Here is a 20,092-nt window from a genome sequence, read left to right as displayed (position 1 = left end):
TTTATATATTTTTTAAAAAGAAATTTTACAAAAACAACATTCTTTATACAAGTTGTTTAAGACAAGTTTTACAAACAACATATTCTTTATATAAATCATATTTTTCAAGACATCCCTTGTAAAATGTTTTGGAACACTTCTGGCATTTAACTCCAAACCTAATCAGAGAAAAATTTCCAGTATATGTAAAGCATATACCCTTATAAAAATATTATTTTTAGATGGTGAGCAGAGTTTTGGAACTTCTGGATCAAATCCTAATACTGATAGATTTCTAACCTGCTGTTGGAATTGACCTATTTCCATATTTTTTTCATTGGGGCTGTCGATCATCTTTATTTAAAAGCTTGTTTACTTTAAAGTCCTTTAAGATACTAGGTTTCTGCTGAAAAAAAGATGTTTCTTTGAGTACCTTAATCTTAGTATTTCGTTCAACACTTTTACCTTTCAAGGAATTTTCTTTACTTTTCAGAAATCGTTTTGTTTTGAAAAGTTTGTTCGCTCCTTTTCATTTTTTTCGCGTTCCTTTTCTTCTAGTTTTTTTTTTATAAACTGAAGAAGAAATTACAAAACTAGATCTTTGGGTATTACGTATTTGCTTTCATTCGAAAGTTTTGGCTCAAGGCAAACAATCTTCCATGTTACTGCTCTTATTTATAACGTTTTGACTAGTGGAGGGAACTGAATCAAAAGTTGAAATCGCAGCGGATCCTATGATTGTTTCTTAAGTATTTTTTCTGGGTATAGTGCTAAACTTTGTGCCACTTTTGTATTTTGTTCAGGAACTTCTTTCAAAAGAACAACAGGTACAGACTTTATATCGTAAGTTAAAGTCATCGCTGCTCTCTCTTCTACTACATACACTATATTTTCCAAAACATTTTATCTATTACAATTTCAAAATTATCGCCTTCTTCATTAATTGGATTATTTGGATGTAAAATGTTAAAAAGATTAAGTAGTACTCTGAAACTTTTGCTAGTGTTTCCATTTTTTCTGGCTGTATTCAATACTATCCGCGTCCCAAGGACAGAGACCACACACTTTAAAACCACTTTACCCTTTGAGACCTGACTTTTTTATTTTCAAAAAAAAAAATCTTATGTGTTTTTATATTTCAAAAGTCTTCAATTAGTAAGATAAAATGAAAAAAACTTGTGTACGCTTTTTAAAAAAAAAATTTTTTATTGTACATATGTATGTACATATGGTCTTAAATATAAACTCAACACTAAAAATATATTTACTACAAAGTAATTATTATTACATATTTATTGTTCATAAAAAGCTGCAAAACAGTTTCTAGCCTTAATTAAACAGAGATGTATTTTACATTTTGTACAGAACACATGACTACGTCCATTACAATCTGTGTTTTTACACCTAGTAGCCTCCTTCTTAGAATCAAACTCCGGTATGTGACCAAAATTGTCCGTTTGTATTTCCAAAAATGGTCTCGTCTCTCCTCGTCTTTTAAATGTTGAAATAGAAGGCTTAGGAGATGAAGATGCTGGTCTTCCTCGTTTTCTACTTACTGAATTGCCCATATTTATTAGGCTTTCGGCAACTCTGGCTCTGAAGTCAATAAATTTCATTCGATCCTTATTGGTTGTATTACATTTCTCGCAGTCCTTCCTGTATTCCAGCCAGCTGTTGGTGAGAGCGAAGTCTATCATGTGCATAATAACACGCAATGTCCACTTTCCCGATCTAATAAATATTCGATAATAATTAATCATCTGGTCCATTGAATTAACTCTGCCCATTCCATAATTATAATCTTTGACAATTTCAGGTCGGTTAACATCTACGTAACAAGAGCCTTTTTTGTCCCATCTTCTAACTATGTCTAAATTAGCTGCACCAACATAATTGGAGGCTAATTTCACAGTATTTGTATCTAACCATTTGACTAGCACCACATTTTTTTCTTTATTGACGACTTCATCTACGGAACCTCTCGGTAGTTTCAGCATTTCATTGTCTGGTAACACAGGAGGTTTGTAAAATTTATCTATTCGAATAGTCCCTCCAGCATATATTTTTTTGGCCAATAATATTTCAAGTAGTTCATAGGATGAGAAATAATTGTCATAATATAATTTGTGGCCTTCACTGGTGCAAATTCTTTCGGCTAGTTGAAGAACGATAGATGCCCCTAATCCATGTTTTGTTTTATTATCTGCATTCAGTTCTGTAGATTTACCCTAATAAAAAACAAAATCAAAAGCCTGACCACTTTTTCCGCACAAGACGAATAATTTTATTCCCCAAGGACAGGGCTTCTCCTTCACATATTGTTTTACGGAAAGTTTTCCTTTGTAAGGAATCATTTGCTCGTCAACAATAAGTACTTCCTCAAGTTCAAGCTGTAAACATCTCTTTCTGACAGCGTCGATGATAGAACGAACCTTATAAAATTTATCTGTATCACCTGCTGGCTTTCCAAATTGTTCACTAGATGTAAACATGTTCTAAGCTGAAAAAATCTGTCCCTAGACATGTTATCTAGGAACGTTCTAATACCAAGGCTTCTTTCCCAGTACATCCTAATTTTGGGAAATTTGTTTAAATTTCCAATCATTATATGAAGTGCAAATAAAACTTTAATTTCTCTCTCATTAGTTGGTCTAAAATTTTTTCCGTTCTGTAAGGCATATACATTTGTAAATGTTGCTATATTTTCAAACAAATCATTTAAAATATACTTCGAAAAATACTAAATTGGGTACAGTGGCTCTGTAAGCCTTGTATTTGGGGAAGTATTATGCCATGTAAATGTAGGAGTCTCTATCGATGCCTTAGTCCACTCTACGGTTCTATTTTTTGTTTTAATTTCTCTTTGTTTTGGTTTTTTAGAACAATCCTTTTCTGAGAAACATACTTTACTTCCTAATTTTTTTGTACCCGAGTAACCTGCAACTTCATCTGGTATATATTCGTCGTCTGAATCATAAGTTCTCCCTAACTCCTCATTATCATTTTCGCTGCCATCACCTTCTTCCAGTGTCTCAGTGTCACGTCTGGTCAAAGCATCAACCCCTGGTCTTATAATAGATTTATTCTCACAGTTATCCAGAATTCCATCCTTCTCGTCAGAACTTTCTCTTCCGGGAACTTCCAAATTGTCTATTTCTGATACGTTACCGTCCTCTATCAGGTCAATTAACTCTTGGAGATGTTTTGGGTTGTCGAAATTATATTTTTTTCTTTTGTAATCCAAGTTATCTGCAATCAACAATAATAAGTTAAAACCCAAGTTTAGACCATATGTACTGTTATGATTGTTTATTTTGAATTCAAACTTAGTTTATTGAGCCAATAAAAAAAATTATAACTTATCTGTTATCAAAAGTAAAATAATCCTTATATTACCTGTGTTCGATGGATTCAAAAGATTTTCTAGTTGTCTTTTATCGGGACAGAGAAGAAAGGATAATAACACAAATATATTATATTACAAAGATTTACGTTTCTTTATTTTATATGAACGAATAAAACAATTATTAAATTCTGTCGTTATCTTATCAATCAGCATACAAGAAAATAAATCAAATTATTATGATAATAAGATTATAAAGCTACATACATTTATATTCCGTGAAAAACCAATTTTACTTAAAATTTTCTTTACTTGAAAAAAGAAACCACAAAACTTTAAACTTTTGATTAGCCTAACAAAACCTCAGTTCTTAAATTTTAATGATAATGACCATGATGTCGAAACGATTCTTCACAGATATAAAATTCAATTGTACAAACACTTACAGTTTATTTTCTTCTTGAGTTGTATGTTGGAACATACCCAGAAAAGTCCAGTCTCCTCAAAGATGTGATCTCCCCTCTTTGGCACCTCGGCTCCTTCTTTACGTCTCTGCAAACCTCCTTCAGACTACACAAAAAAAACGCCTGATTCACTTCTCCAAACTCCGCTACTTATTTATGACACCAGGACCTCCTTTTGTCAACTTGATGCCGTAAGAATACTTTCACATATACTTTATAAAATGCCCACGGTAGATACAAAGACCTCTTTTAATCCACTTGTTATCTCCGTCTTCAAACTATTCACTTCTTTTCGTTACGCCGGTATCCAAAACTCACGAACCACACCCTAGCTTGAGAAAAACGACTGTTTCCTTTCGATGACCAAAATATGAATAACTTCTCCTCTCTCATGATCGACTCACCAAATTCCCATTGTGGGATTCCCAAATTCAAAAAGCTTAAATTGTGTTTATCATGATTTTGGAAAAGCCTAATTTCGGTTTCAGAGAAAACTAAATAGCTTACTTTAAAATTGGTTTTTTTCAATACATCATTTATACATATTTCAAAAGATTAAAATATGGTCATTTAATACTCGACTCTACAAACAATGAAGAGATTAACCTTCAGGTAAAAGTCTTCGAATTCTAAACAAAGGATTTTTGATAATTTTGTTTGAAACGGAAAAGGTCGTTTGCCAAACAAATTTCTACTCTTATCTACACTAAATCTTATCTTAATTTACTATATACAATTTGTTTATATTGATATCTTGAAATTTTATTTCGATGGATTTTTTTATTTATTTTTCTTTGGTTGGGAAAGAAGAAACATAACAGTACATACAGATGTACAATCAGAAATATGCTTTCAGACCACTTGTACATGCTCATGTGCATCTAAAAATGTTTGTTTATTTCAAAACTATCGTTTTTATGGCAATGTTTTGTACTTTATAAAAAACTACTTACCTTATAAATCTTACTTAAAAAGTTGGATCGATTTCGTTTCACAAAAGATAACAGTTTCTCGTAAAATAAAACTAGCAGTATCGGTTACCAACTAAACAGCTGACACTTTACAACAAAATCGCTGACACCTTTACCTGTTGACCACTAGATGGAAGCAGAAGTTAAAAATGTGGATAGTAAATGTATATTTGAGTGACTGAATGCTATTTCGGTATAGATAAGCGAGTAGTTGGTATTTAACAAAACAATAAAAGCTATGTACATACACATGTACACAGGGTTTCAAAGGGTTAAGATAGCCGATGGTTTAAGAGTATCTACCGCTTCTTTTAAAATTGGAGCAAAGTTACTCTTACTTAGTTGTTCAAATGGATTTTGTCTCTTCCAATTTAACAAAGCTCTTTTATACATATTTTTAACTGGCTTGAAACTAGAGACGTCGGCGGGTTGAAGAATTCTAGTGGCATCACTAAGATTATTTCGAGTTCTGTACATAGTTGACTTAGTCGGTATGTTAAATGTGTTTTGTGTCCGTCTCCAAACATTATAATTGCAAATGTTGTTTTACTAAATAAGGATATAATATCTTAGATATATAATCATGAAAAACATCTGATTGCATCCAATCTTTTTCACTAGTAGCAATACCCCACATATCTGTAACACTTTCTGCGATGCTTTTGGGTAATCTTTTATAAACATAAACAATTATCGGCGGTTGTAAATCCCGCAGCAGAAAATGTGAACATGGTGATAATATTTGTTTTCGATGGGCCTTGATCTATCTGATAAACATTTTTGGCACCTTTTGGTACAAGAACCCTATCTTCTTTCGTACAAAGGGTAAAATAAGTTTCATCTCCGTTGGTAACTCTGCTAGGATCAGAAAGAATGTCCAAATAGTTCTTTTCCATTAAATATTCTTGTTTATTATTAAACCACTTTCTGATATCATTTTCTGACATGTTTCCACTGGCATTGTTTACAAATTCAGGAATTCTATTTGTTAAATTAGGGTGTCTTCTTAAAAACGATTGATACTAATGATCCTTAGGAAGATTGTTTTTAAATGGATTTGGTCGGGGGTTCTGATCCAAAAATGACTTAACAGAAGCTTAGATGTCCTCTTTTCTTTTTGGAAACCCTTTTCTGTGACAATCTACTACCCATTTATCTAATAAAGTTTCTTCTGAAGTACTTAAATAATTTTTTTTTAAACTTTGGCATGCCATTAATTATTTCCCGTAAAGCTTCTTGAAGAATTTCTTCATTAGATTTTTTTGTATATTTGCTTTTCTTTTGCACTTTTTTTCTTCCTGAAATTAAAGGTACCAATCGCTAAATGTAAATAAATGCCTCGGCTATCTAATTATTGGCACCACTGCCGACCACTGGCATTTGCTATAATATGACATCCAATTGTTGGCATTAACAAAAATAATTATGCCTATGTAGAAAATAAACATAAAAACGAGAAAACGGTACAATTTAATCTAGAGATTAACCTGATATATCATTCTAGCCTATCACAGCCAATTATAAACTTAAAATCTAACACCGATGAAATCAGGTAAAATGTAAGGATAACTTAACGTCTAACATTCACTCTCGAATAGTTGGCGGGATATTGACGATTATAGTATTCTAGGCCCTACCATAAATAATACATGTTGCCAGATCATTATAAAAGTGGAAGTAAGTACTTACCGTGAATTGCTCCTTAATTATTTAAAAATAAAGTGTCCACTGCTAATAATTCGGCTAGTGCCAACAATTGGATGGCTTACCCTACTATTAATGATAAATTAGTAACATTTACACTTGTTAAATAAAGAAAAGAAACTCTCCACTGGAACAGGCTCCTACACGCTATGTAAACAAACAAATTACTTATAATTCTTTATTTTTGGATAGATTGTAAGTTAGGTAGTTATTTGTTTTGATGACTGTTACTGTGGATAATATATAAATGTATTTGGCATCATTAGAAAATCCTTTATGGTTTTTACACAGGTGTACGCTTTTTAATAAACGGTTGTTTTTTTAATACTTGGAATAATTAATTTTGTATAATAACGACTTTTTATTTGTTACAGATATATAGCCGTAACTCAACCAATTAAATATGCCAAGCACAAGAATAACCGAAGAATATGGCTGACGATAGTGCTGGTGTGGGTGATTTCCGCAGCAATCGGATCGCCGATTGTTCTTGGCCTCAATAGCACTCCAGACAGGGACGAAGACGCGTGTCTCTTCTATAATGACGATTTCGTTATCTACTCAAGTCTTTCCTCGTTTTATATTCCTTGTATAATTATGGTATTTCTTTATTATAGTATTTTTAAGGTAAGTCAAACATTTTTGCGAGTAAATATATACGTAAAATTTAGGTTTAAATATTAACTGACAATGTCTAGATTATTTGGAAACTAGTTATTAGTTCTAGTATATTATAGTGTATTTTTATGTATGAGAGAGTAATAAAACAATAAATTATGTATGCAAATCCCTAAACTGTTGATACGGGTGACTCAATGAAAAACAGATATTTGTCAACAAGTTTACAGAAGTATATAGGAAAACAATTTTAAATTAAGTATGACCACCAGGTATAAAGGTTGGAGCAGAATAGAATACAATAGTTGTGAGGGTTACTCATCCCTAAATAAGGTTGCCAGTGTCTAGGTATGACAGGTACTAATGAATTTGCAAGAAATGTAAGATGTTTATTTTATTGGTTATATATATAACCAATAAAAGTTTAATAAGTATCTACCTACTTGCAAAATAAAGTTTAATTCTTTAGATAAAATAAAACGTTTTATTTTATCTACTTGCAAAATAAAGTTTAATTCTTTGCCTATTTGCAAAATAAAGTTTAATTCTTTAGATAAAATAAAACGTTTTATTTTATCTGAAATGAGTGCATTCCACGAAGTAAGGGTTTCAACAATCAAACATTTAATTCTTTAATTCCAGGAATCTACGACAGTAATTGACTAGATAATTACCTTCTAAACTTATTCCACAGAAAATGTGATAGTGGGTTTTTCCATTTTGTATATAGGAAGGTCCAAGTGGCGTATTCAAAATTCTTAACAGTTCACTAAAAGTAGGTACTTCAGTTGCAAGGTGCAGTTTATTGTGTATACTAGTGTTATGGAAAATTTGGAAGTGCCGTGTAAACGCCGAAAAATTGGTCCTCTAACAGTTAATGAAAAAACATTAATATTTAATTGTTTTAAATCATTTACAGACAAACGTTTATGTGAAAGTGTTGATGAGACCGTTGAGTTAGTTAGCAGTACACTTGGTGTTGGGAAATCTACGATTTACAGAGTTATTAAAGAAGAGAAATGTGGTAGTTTTCAAATGCCACGTAATGCTCCAGGGAAACCAAAATTTCAAATATAATATCATTTTAAAGAAGGACTTCGACGGAAAGTGCATGAATTCTTCTTTAGACAAGAATTTCCAACATTGGATAAAGTTCTTGTCTCAGTTCGAGATGATAAGGATTACCCAGAAATGAGTCGAAGTACGTTATGGAAACTTTTAAAAGAAATAGGCTTCCGCTGGAAAAAGAATCCCAGAAAGTCTATTTTATTAGAAAGAAGCGATATTGTCATATGGAGAAGACATTTTCTAAGAACCATAAAGGAAATGAGAAACAAAAAAAGAAAAATATTCTATCTTGATGAAACATGGATCAACGAGGGTCATACAAAAATAAATTTTAGCAGGATGAAACTGTTACAAGTCAAAGGCACACTTTTGTAAATAACTTATCTACTGGTTTAAACCCACCATCAGGAAAGGGATGCAGGCTGATAATGGTACACATTGGCAGTTCAGACGGTTTTGTTGAAGGTGGTTTATTAACTTTTGAATCAACTCGTACCGGTGACTACCATGAAGACATGAACGCTGATGTCTTTCAAGAATGGTTCGAACAAATGATAGATCTTCTTCCTAAGAACTGTGTAATAGTAATGGATAATGCAAGTTATCACTCCAGACTTATAGAAGGACCGCCCACAACCAAGTGGTTAAAAAAAGACTTGCAGAATTGGCTGAGTTCAAAAAATATTACGTACCATCCCGGATCTATAAGAAAGGAACTTTATTTCTTTGTGTGCCCTTCATAAAGAAAAATTTAAAAAATACGAAATTAATGAAATTGCCAAAAATCGTGGAATGACAGTACTTAGATCCCCACCATATCATTGTGAATTAAACCCGATTAAACTGGTATGGGCACTGATAAAGAGTGAAGTTTCAAGAAAAAATACCACTTTTAAAATTCATGATGTTAAACAGTTGTTTTTGGAGGCCGTAAATAATGTAAAACCTGAAAACTGGGAAAAGGCAGTAAATCACACTATTAAAGAAGAGAAAAAAATGTGGAAGCTGGACAATATTACTGATAAAATGATCGAGCCAGTTATTATAAATCTTGGTTCTGAAAGTTCATCTTCTGAATCTGATTTGGATTTGTAACAAGTAGCTGTAAGTTTTATATTAATATTTTTATTCATCTATTTAAAATACCTTAGACGGTTTTAAAAACTCTTTTTCTCTTTTGTAATTTTTAAAAATTAAAAAAATGTGAATTTTTTAAAACCCTTTTTAATGTAGGCCAGTCAGTTCTAATATAGTGTGTGATAAAAGAGGTCACTTTTGTTTACATACACATAACACTTTATAACACTGAAATAATTCATTTATTTTTTACAATTATTCAAAGTAATTTTTCAATTAATCTTGAGCACGCCCATGGAGTGGTCGGAGCTACCAGTTAAAATTATGCTAATTACTCTCTCGTTCATAAAAATAAACTATAGTTCTTAAAAGTTTTTATAAAACTTTGTTAGTTCAATTTATAGCAAAAATTTAAACGACAAAGTAAATAATTAACACGACCCAACCTCCAATTCAAATACAATAACAAAAAGCTGCGAGAAATGAACTGGCAATAGTACAATATTTTACCAACTGATAATTCACTGAAAGTCACTAGATTATATCAGAATCTGTGAACAGGGAGTTAGCTGTATGGGGTACATTAAAAGTTACTAGAATGACATTATTTCATTCTTATTGTAAAATAACTATATTGTGATATTGTTTTATATGTGATTCACGCTGGATCAAATGACCCGTTAAAAATCTTCCTTGGGCTTGTAGTCTGTTCGTTTTGACATTGCAGAAATCCACTGGTATAACAAACAATTGTAACATTTTTATATGTTTTTAGGTGTAACATAGGGAAAAGTCGTCTATCTATTCGCTCGGGAACTATATTTAATTTACCTTGAATACACTCTACGAAAATATATTATATGCTTGTAGATATTTTCTATGTTAGTTACCTTGTGTTCCCTAAATTAGTAAAGATTACCTCCTGAAGTAAGTACAGTACTCAAGATAATGAGGTTATGGTGATGTTTACCCTACCTTCCTCATAATTGACCACGTTTTGACGACTTTACCAGCATCAGCATATCTGTAAACAAAAATTCCAACAACGTGGAGTAGAGTTTAAGATAAGAGCGGTGAGGGTTGAACAGATTAATGAAAGGGAGTGATTTGCAGGTATCTCTTCGATCCCTTTTTCGCATCGCCACATTGGCGTAGTAATTCTACAGTCTTTGAAACTAAAATATTTTAAAAATAATTTTTTCATTCTTTGTTCATGTAGAATGTAGATGGACTCTACGATAAGTCGTCTTTTTATCTACTATTTTATTTTAACCCCCGGGTGGGCGCGCTTTTAAAAATCACAAGAGTGGGCGCGCGGCAGTACTTTATGCCGCAAGCAGAAAAACGTATAGATTATTCAAAAGAATTCAAAAGATGCAGATTTATCCTTAACATAAAGTTTCAAATAATCATAAAGTTGTGAGGGTAAAATCATTTATTTCAAAAAAGTACAAAAATAAAATATTATTTTACAACATAATAACAGAAATCTTATTCTTAAAAGAAGAATATTTTTTCGTAATATTCCTCTTCCTCTACTTGAGTACGTACACAATTTTGGCTGGTAAAAGTCTTAATGTTATTCCCATTGTATACAAAATGTTTAAATATATTTTTGTCATATTTGGCAAGGTAGAATAAAAATAATCAAACTCTTGGATTTCCATACAATCTGGATTTTAAAAATCCTTGTCTCCGGATTGTATATTTTCTTTAACCTCACATTTCTCTTAATTGTTAAAGTCCACTATATCCTTGACATCTGACAAATTATCAGTCTGACAAATTATATGGAAAGACCGAACAATAACAAGAAATGCTAAGCTCAAGTTGGTTAAAGCCCTTATTTTTTCTATTGCTACATACGCAGCTTATACATGGACACTCAAAAAATTCGATAGGAATAAGATCGAAGCCTTCGAAATGTGGGTCTATACAATAATTCAACGCGTGTCCTGGACAGAACATAGAACCAACCTGTTAATTCTCCAAAACTTTATATAAAAAACAGGCTATTAAAAAAAGTAAAACGAGCATACTTAATTTACTTCGGCCACATGGCTACATGAACGGGCATCATGGTACTACTAGTAGTAGAAGGAAAGGTAGAAGGCCGAAGACCAAGAAAAAAATGAAGCTCTCTACATGAAGCCGTCCAGATGGCACAGGAACGCAGCCAATGGAGGCAGCAAGCCAATAATATATTAGAGTGCCGCCACTGCCTGACAATGGCTCAAGGAATGAGGAGAGAGATACAATTTTATAATATAATTCCCTCTAAAACTTAAGTCTTTTTATTAAAATGAATGACTCTTATTTGACTACTTGAAGGCAAATAATTGTAAGTATGGTTATGTATTTTATAATAAATATTTAATGTCTCTCTATTTTATTCTAATTTTTATTTTAGGTTAAAATTAAAAAAGATAGTTTTCCTCGTAATAGAGACCCGCCGTAAAGTTTTTTGTACGGTTCTGTACGTGACCAACACGTGACTACTTGGAGCTGTTTGTACTGCCAAGCACACTGCGTGAAGTTCGGTAAATGCGCATTCCTATCTTAACCGTACTGCAGTCTCAGTAAATTTTACTATAGACTAAATCCTAAAATCCAGTTGTCCCTATGTATAGTTCCGCCTCACTCTTCAAAACACTTTCAGACCCCAGTGGTATCCTCTCTACGTCAGGACAGACTCACTTAAACCGAAAATTTATCATGTTCAACCAGTTTGAATGCCTTCTTTTACTTCATCCGTAGATTTATATCTTACAACGTCTAGGTTTTTTTATTTGCTTTTTGAATTTTAGCAACATAGCGATAGTCATGCTTCTTCCTTCTTTCTCCCAATACCTTTACTAGCCGAAAAACGCCTTCTTTGACGTCATCCTTGTTAAAGGTAAAATATTCAAGCCCATCATTATTGTCAGACTCATTAAAATTAGACGGTTCACTTTCTGTTTCACTTCATTAGGTGGCTCTTCTTTACTGTCGCTTTTGCTGAGCTACAACACTTTCTCCTGACTCCTCGACATTTGGTTCGGCTCGCTTAATATTTCGCCTGGATGGTACAGCTGAACATCTTTTCTCCTTTAGATGTTGTACCAAAAGCTTGTCGATTTGGCCCATTATTGCGCTGCACAGGAGGAAGCAATAATTCGTTTTATAGAGCTGTTTTCATCCGCTGTTTTTTTTTGTCTGTGTGCTAAAGGGTAGTGTTAAACAAGCTTGGCAAATGTTTCTTATCTATTGTGGTTAATGTAGAATGACAGTTTTTTTAATCACTAAGAGTTATCCTCCAAGCCATCTGAAAGGGACGGAAAAACGGACATCAAGTGGTTGGGTCAAATGTGTTGAGTTTTTGACCAAACATATAAAGACCATATTATTTTGTTTGCATAAAGACATTACCTCATCGGTAAAATGTAAGAAAAGGTTATCTTCTATGAATATTATTCGTCCTTTAAGACGTTTTGCATAAGGTAAAAAGGAAGGTAAACTAATCCGTATATGCCTGTGAATCTATCCATCCATGATGGCTACGATTATATCGAGAACCTACAAAGCAGCATCTGTCAGTACAACAAGGTGATTATATTAAACCATTTTCAATCCATTATAACCACTTTTTTCTGCTTTAAAAATTATATACGGTGGTCAACATAACAGTAACAGCAATCCTGAAGACGAAGCACACATCATTATAGTCGTTGTTGCTTTAGAAAAATTAAAAACCCGTTCGGGATATTTGGTACCTCGTTGAAATATCATTTTCTTATTTAGGGGGCTATCTTTATGCCGTCTCAGTAATGGATATACCCAGTCAGTTCCAAATAAATTGTTTTTAAAAAGAGGCACTTGTCGACCGTGGGCATCCAAAACACTTTTGGCTAAATATTTTATATCTCGCGAGTTAAGGGGAAATCCCCCCTATTATATAACACCCCCCCCCCAATATCGCGGTTATTAAGGGTTCCGTAGGGAATTTTATATTCTTCCCTTTTCAAGAACTTTATGGAGGGAATTTTCCACCTCTTACTTCGTCCACTACACCCAACTTTTCTTATATAATTTCAAACCATTTTTTCTGAAAAGAAAGCAGTAATTTGAGATTTCTTCGGAAAAAATGTTATCAAATTCGCCGCTGGTAGAGATCATTTTCGCCTCACAGACCTGTGTTGACCAAAAACATGTAACCGTTAAAACCGGAAAGTTAGGAAGCTAAAGACACTTCACAAATCAAAAATAAAGCCATAATTAGAACAAGCTTTTTTTCATAAAAAAATACTTACTTTAACTAAACAATCACAGGTTTCACAAGGTTGAGTTCATCGAAAGTATACAGAGAGAAAGATTGTACAAGCTGAATATAGTCGCAAATGTCAACCATCAAATAAAATATTTCGGTTTGGCAGTGTTGGCATGTTTTTATAGTGCATATGTTGTATGCTTCAAATGTAAAGATTGAAAGCTTTTAAAAAGTACATTTTAATTAAACTATTTTATAAATTCTGCAAGTTTTAATTTATATGAAACAATAACGAGTAGATACTTGTCTCTTTCGAAATTATGCAACTGCTGATTTGACAGTTGCCAAATTTATTCCCTAATCTATCGAAGGGTAATTGCCAAAAACAATTTTTAATAATTAACTCAATAAATCTCCAAAGAAACAAATATTTACTCATTCTTGTTTTATATAAATCACAAATTGCAGAACTCATAACATAATATAAACAAAATGTACTTTTCTAAAGCTTTATCTTTTTATATTTGAAGCATACAGCATCTACATTATAAAAACATGCCAACACTGCTAAACCAAAATTTTTTGTTCCATGTTTGACATTTGCTGCTAAAATCAGCTTGTAATTTCGATAAACTCAACCGATTGTTAAGCTTCTTAGATTTGAGGAAAAATTAAAATATTCAAAATCATTCGCAATTATCAATTTCAAATATATATATATATATATATATATATATATATATATATATATATATATATATATATATATATATATATATACATATATATATATACTTATTGTTGTAACGAATAAATTTATGATATCTATTTAAAGCAAATTTTTTGAATCCTATTGTTTTACCAAAGACGATAGGGCTTAGGATTCTAAGTTAACAAACTTCTCGAAAGGACGCCATTGAAGCAGCTTAGTTTGCGTTTTGTGGCAGGTTTATCCCCAATGCCGAAATCGATTAATTCATGATAGGGGATAGGTGTCGAATGCTCTCGGTATATATTAAGGGGATTGACTATTTATTGAGGACGTAATCTGACCTGACGGTTAAATTTCCTAGTTGTTTCCCGCTGACGTATTATCAATAATCATCTGTTACAATTCTGTGCAAAGATTTAAAAAATATAGATATAATATAATGCATAGGCTCAGAAAGTCGATAGGGAATAGGTATTAGATATTACTTGTATTTGTTTTTACACTTTATATTTGTTGTTTGTTACACTTTATATTTTTAAATTGATTATATTATATAATCATAGATAGGAGAAACCAAAATCGAAAATAACATACTTAAAATTTAAACAATGATAGCAAAATAAGCTCTAGAAATGATAATGAAAATTACATTTTCAAGAAGTTACTGATCTCATTTGCAGTTTTGTATTTTAATTTAATTTTCCTCCTCTGACTTTTCTTCCCTCTCAACTGAATCCATGGTACATCGTGGGTATTTTGCTAGTATTATACGGCCACATTAATCCTTTTAGCGTTTTTTATTCAATTGGTAATGGTGCATCATACAGTTTCGGTAGAAATTTGATGGTAGTGGAATGCCGTCCTCTGCATTTTCGATTTAATTTTATGTCACAACTTTTAAAACCATCATCGAATTCCTATTTAAACATTATAGAATTTTGGTGTTTATGCGAAAATTTTATTTCTCGTATTTTTCATTAATTGATTTTTTTTTTCGTTGTCACCTTTCCAATTTTCGGTATTAGTAAGTTGTTTAAAGTTAAAAAAATTATCTTGGGACCTTTCTTTAACATTAGTAACTCTTTCTGTAGATTTAGCCATTGTAATTAATGTAACCTTCTGTTTTGGCACATATACAACCGATTGCCTTTTCTTTGTATTTTCGACAACAGCGTGCATACTGTTATCCTCGTTGTGAGTGCGTCCTTTTTCCAGAAATATGCGAACAATATAAATGTGAAAATGTGTAGCAGCAAAAGCAAACATCTAAAACACAAAACTATTCCTGTTTAGTCCCCCACAGTTGTCTAAGTAGAATATTATCGGTTTCACACTATGTTTTTCCTTGAGATCTAAAAATTTCTAGAAGCAACTGGCAATTTCATTTGGACCTCTTTTAGTTACCTACTCATGCCATACACGGCAGTAACCCTGATTATTGCCAACATCATAAACTGTTAAGTTATATGTAGAGTATTTTCTTTAGTAAAAAACACTTACCTTAAAAAAGGGTAGCTAAAACCTTTTCCAGGTCAAAGCAAGCCACACACAAGCTCTTATCATTTAGTGCAAGCTGTTTGTCTATGTCTTTTATATAGATAAAAGTCTACTCTAAGTCTAGTTTTATATAAAAGTCTTTTATATAAAAGTTTCTGATAACTTTTTAATGTTTTATATGGGACTTGTATTTTTCGAGCAATTTTACTTTTTCAGCATCTGCAGCCATCTTAAAAACAGAACAAACAATACACTGGTCCTTTTTTGGTTTAAAGAACCCAATATTAAACTGTTCATTGAAAATATCTCTATACTGACGTGACGTGGCAACGATGGTGATGTTATTTTGTTCACAATACTCGTTGTACAATCGGTACATTTTCTGGATATTCAGCCCTTCTTAAAGGTACATTTTCGTAGTATTCTTACGCTTATAATGGGAAGGTACTACAGAAAACTGATTTGTTACGTTGTCTATAGGTTGTGGTTACAGTTTTTGTGGTGTGTTAGTGTGTTTTCCACATTTATCTTCCTCTTATGATCCAACATCTTTTAGTTTTCTTAAGGCCGTAATGATCCAAGTTTCTCAAACGTTAAAAGTTTTCAACATAGTTTTGCGTTGTTCTTCATTGCAAATGTAGAAGTAATATTTTTGAGAGTAATTTCTTCGAGACCTTTTTCTGCACTAATAGTTATATATTTTTTGGGAACCTGTCTCACATGACAAGTAATAAAATCCCACTTTCTCCTCTGATCTTTAACTTCTAAAATTAAATGAAAAAATGTCTCTTTCTTCTCTAGCTAGTTTGATAGCCCATTTTAGTCTATATGTGTTTACGCATGGTGTACCTATCTGTCTTCCTTTAATTTTAATACCTTTTCGATTTTTATGTTCAAGTCTTAGATTTAAACTCGTTTTAGATTGTGTATCCACCCACTTACTAACGTTTTTAATTTTATTTCTACTTACTATCTCTATATTGCCCCTGTTTCATCTCTTTCCATTTGTGGTTGCCTCAGATATATTGTTATTAATTTCAATTATTACTCCAGGGATGTTTTCCTTTTTTGTCGGAATGTAATCTGGGTCAGTATTAGAGTCTGCATGAAATGGTTCCTCATCGCTTTCCTTCTTAATTATTTCATTTTCATTTTCATTGGCTTTATTCTCTTCTAAGCTTACTGAAATTAAACACAAAAGAGGTAAATACATAATATTTTTCCATTCCGGAATAATATCAGTCTCGTGGCCACTATGATCCACATTTGTCTTTTTGTATTTGCCTTCTTCTACAATACTTACAACAAAATAAGTAGGTTTTTACTTTATTGTTATTATTTTATATATAGTTGATTATGAATTTACCTTCAAAAGAACGATAAGAAATATCCTTTTCAGTGTTTTTGTACGCTGTTTCAGCTAATTCTAATATTAAATCACTTCTGGAATACATTATGGCAGTTATACCAAAACTAAACTTTTGAACATTAATCTTAAACTAGCGCCGTATACCGTAGAAACTCATTTAACGATACCTAATGCTAATTTTCAACGGCTGTTTTTTATAAATCGGAGATGCTATAAAACGCGTACACGTAATATTGGTTGCATATCTATATTTACTGTGATGTTATATTCGTCGGCTTAGTAACACAAAAATGTATCTCAAAAATGACTACTTTTCAGGAGAGCTTATTCAAGGTTTTTAAAAAAATGATTTGCATTTGGTAATGACCTGTAGTTTATTCTCACCTTTTTTGTTCCGAATTATTAATCTTAGAAATGTATTCTTTACGGTAATACAATCATACGCAACAATGGATAAATTGTGTTTTCAAAATATCAACAATTAGATAAAATAGCGGAGATACATTTTTGTGTCCCTTACTGAAAAGTCTATTATTATAGAGACTTATGTAGATACCATTTTATTTTAGAAAAGCTTAATCTTAATTCTATTACAAAGTCATTTGTGTTTGAGTAATATCGATAAATTTCGAGAGATGAACATACTGAGTGGCAGGTATAATAATTAAAAGTACAATAGATTACAATTTATTAATCTCTACCTGGTCCGAAAACTTAACCACGCAATTTAAATACAATTTAATGACTTTGTAGTTGGATTAAGACTAAGCTTTTCTAAAATGAAATGGTACCTACTCGTAATTCTTTGTTGCTGTATCATTATAATCTAATTTCACAACTGAGGGTTACCCAATTTACTAATAATAATCATAAAAATAATAATTATAATTCATTTTATAACTTTTGTATTGTTCTGAGGCTATTTTCTTGTGGCAATGAATACTATTTAAACGTCTCGATGGGAATAACCACAATATATTTATTAAAAAAAGAAACTTTATAAAATGTTTAGACAACAATATCTGAATTAGAAGTCGAAACGTCAATAAAGTTTATTTTTTTAATAAATATTTTGTGGTTATTCCCATCGAGACGTTTATAACTTTATTTAAAATCATAAAATATATATTTTTTTAAACAAACTTTGAAAACATTTTCAAACAATAAATTTAATTATGTCAATCACTTTGCACATCTGATTGTTTGTCCTTATTGTTGGTGAGTAACGACTTATAGAAGAGATGATACTGGGAAGGAATAATGCCTTTATTGCACAGCTCTTCTAAATTCTTATATTTTTTCTATTTTATTGGCCCTTGTCCTTCATATGCCGTTGTTAAGTTTGACATGGAAAATTTCCTAGTTTCTTTTCGGATAACCTGAAAAGACCCAAAATTTTCATTTTCCTTTTTTTTATTTAAAAAATATATGTTTATTATCGTCTTCTCTGTACTGCAGCCATGTTAATTTTAGCTAATTTATACTACTACATACCATCGATGTACACTTTTTTGTTTTTTATTAGAATTGGGGCAAAAGCTTTGAAGTCATAAATTTCTTCCTGTCCAATCTTGTGTACAGTGTATTTTGATTTCTTTGACGCCATTCTTACAATGGAGTACCATCCAGTGGGGTCAAATCTGTTCACATTTTTTTATGATTTCTCAATATAACCATGGACCGAGTCACACTCCTAGTCGAATGGCTAGGTTTAAGCAATGGTCAATTTTTGGAATCTCTAATATCTGAACAGCGTAAATCAACAGCAGATACATTTACTTTGCGGTTTTGGCCACCACATGTGCCACTTATTCTTAATAGTCACCAAAAAATATATCCTCACATTGTTCATATCCTGATACATTAGGTTTACTGGTAGAAACATGGGAGGCACGGTCTGAATATGTCACTTGTTGTGATGAGAGCGGTAAATTATGACTATAGGTTATACTTACTTATCTCGTACCGATTTGTTAAGAGCTAACAAAACTTCTTTCCTCTTGAATCCATTATTGTGTAATAATAAAATTATAAAAAGTATTACAACGATTATTATAACAATCTCTACAACAATTAACTTAAAACTGATTCAACGTATTTACGTCTTTACAGTTGTAACAGAACTGGAAACGCAACGGACCACCCTGCTAAATATAATAAATAAATTATCAACTGATTCACGTGTTTCACAACTGTAACAGAACTGCAAATACAATGGACCACCCTGCTAAACATAATAAACAAATTATCAAATCCACAGTTGCTACCTGCAACCACCATTCAGTGCAATAAAATATATGCCACAAAAATGTAACTCAATACCAGCTTATTTACAGTACGAAAACATAGTACCATAGAAATGTAACAGCACTTACATTTCTGTGACACTAAAAGATTGCTAAGAAATGTAGTTACGAGAACTCCTTACTGGGGTTTTAGGTGTTCGGAGAGATACAGTTTTGTGTCACTCAATAGAACTCACTAAAGTAAGTTCAATGGTGTAGATATCTCAAAACGGGAAAAAATGTAGTTACATTTTTGTGTCACTAAGCCGACGTATTGTTTTGTGCTCGTAACGCAAAAAGTGGAAAATTTGAGTAACTGCAGTCATCGTTGGATCAGTCAAGTTATTAGCTTCATTTAAATTAGATTTACATTATTTGCCATTTCACCCCTTAAATGGCTCATACGTTACAATAAATCACTATGAATGTCAAAATCCAAATGTATATGTATTCAGCAATTGATTAATTGAATAGGCTTAACTTTTCCCATTTTAGTCCGAGCCAACGCCCGTTACCAGAAAACCCCTTTAAATTTCTAACTTCACAATTGTCTGGAGATTCCCAAAGTTCATGATCATCAATTCAAACTTTTGCTGTTTTGTTAGCTATATACACTGGTACAATTTATGGCAGCCATGAATATTTATAGAATGTCGCTCTTTGCTCTCTTTTAAACGACGCAGGGATACCGTTTAACTTTCAAAAGATTTACAATTAAAGACACGGACGGAAAATAAACTTGGTTGACCTAAATTTAAT

The 20,092-nt window shown here is 31.9% G+C and overlaps 1 protein-coding gene across 1 annotated transcript in view; it reads left to right on the top strand.

Moving 5' to 3' along the window:
- The window catches only part of Dop2R (dopamine D2-like receptor), a gene marked incomplete at its 5' end in the record, with an annotated part of 156,819 nt that overhangs the window by 28,378 nt on the left and 108,349 nt on the right, over positions 1-20,092 (top strand). Inside the window, 1 exon segment of the mRNA XM_072530427.1 lies at positions 6,836-7,088. Coding sequence (XP_072386528.1) covers positions 6,836-7,088 — 253 coding nt within the window.

The sequence above is a fragment of the Diabrotica undecimpunctata genome, chromosome 4 (genome assembly GCF_040954645.1).
Source record: "Diabrotica undecimpunctata isolate CICGRU chromosome 4, icDiaUnde3, whole genome shotgun sequence".
NCBI lineage: Eukaryota > Metazoa > Arthropoda > Insecta > Coleoptera > Chrysomelidae > Diabrotica > Diabrotica undecimpunctata.
This window is presented reverse-complemented; position numbering and strand designations above follow the sequence as displayed.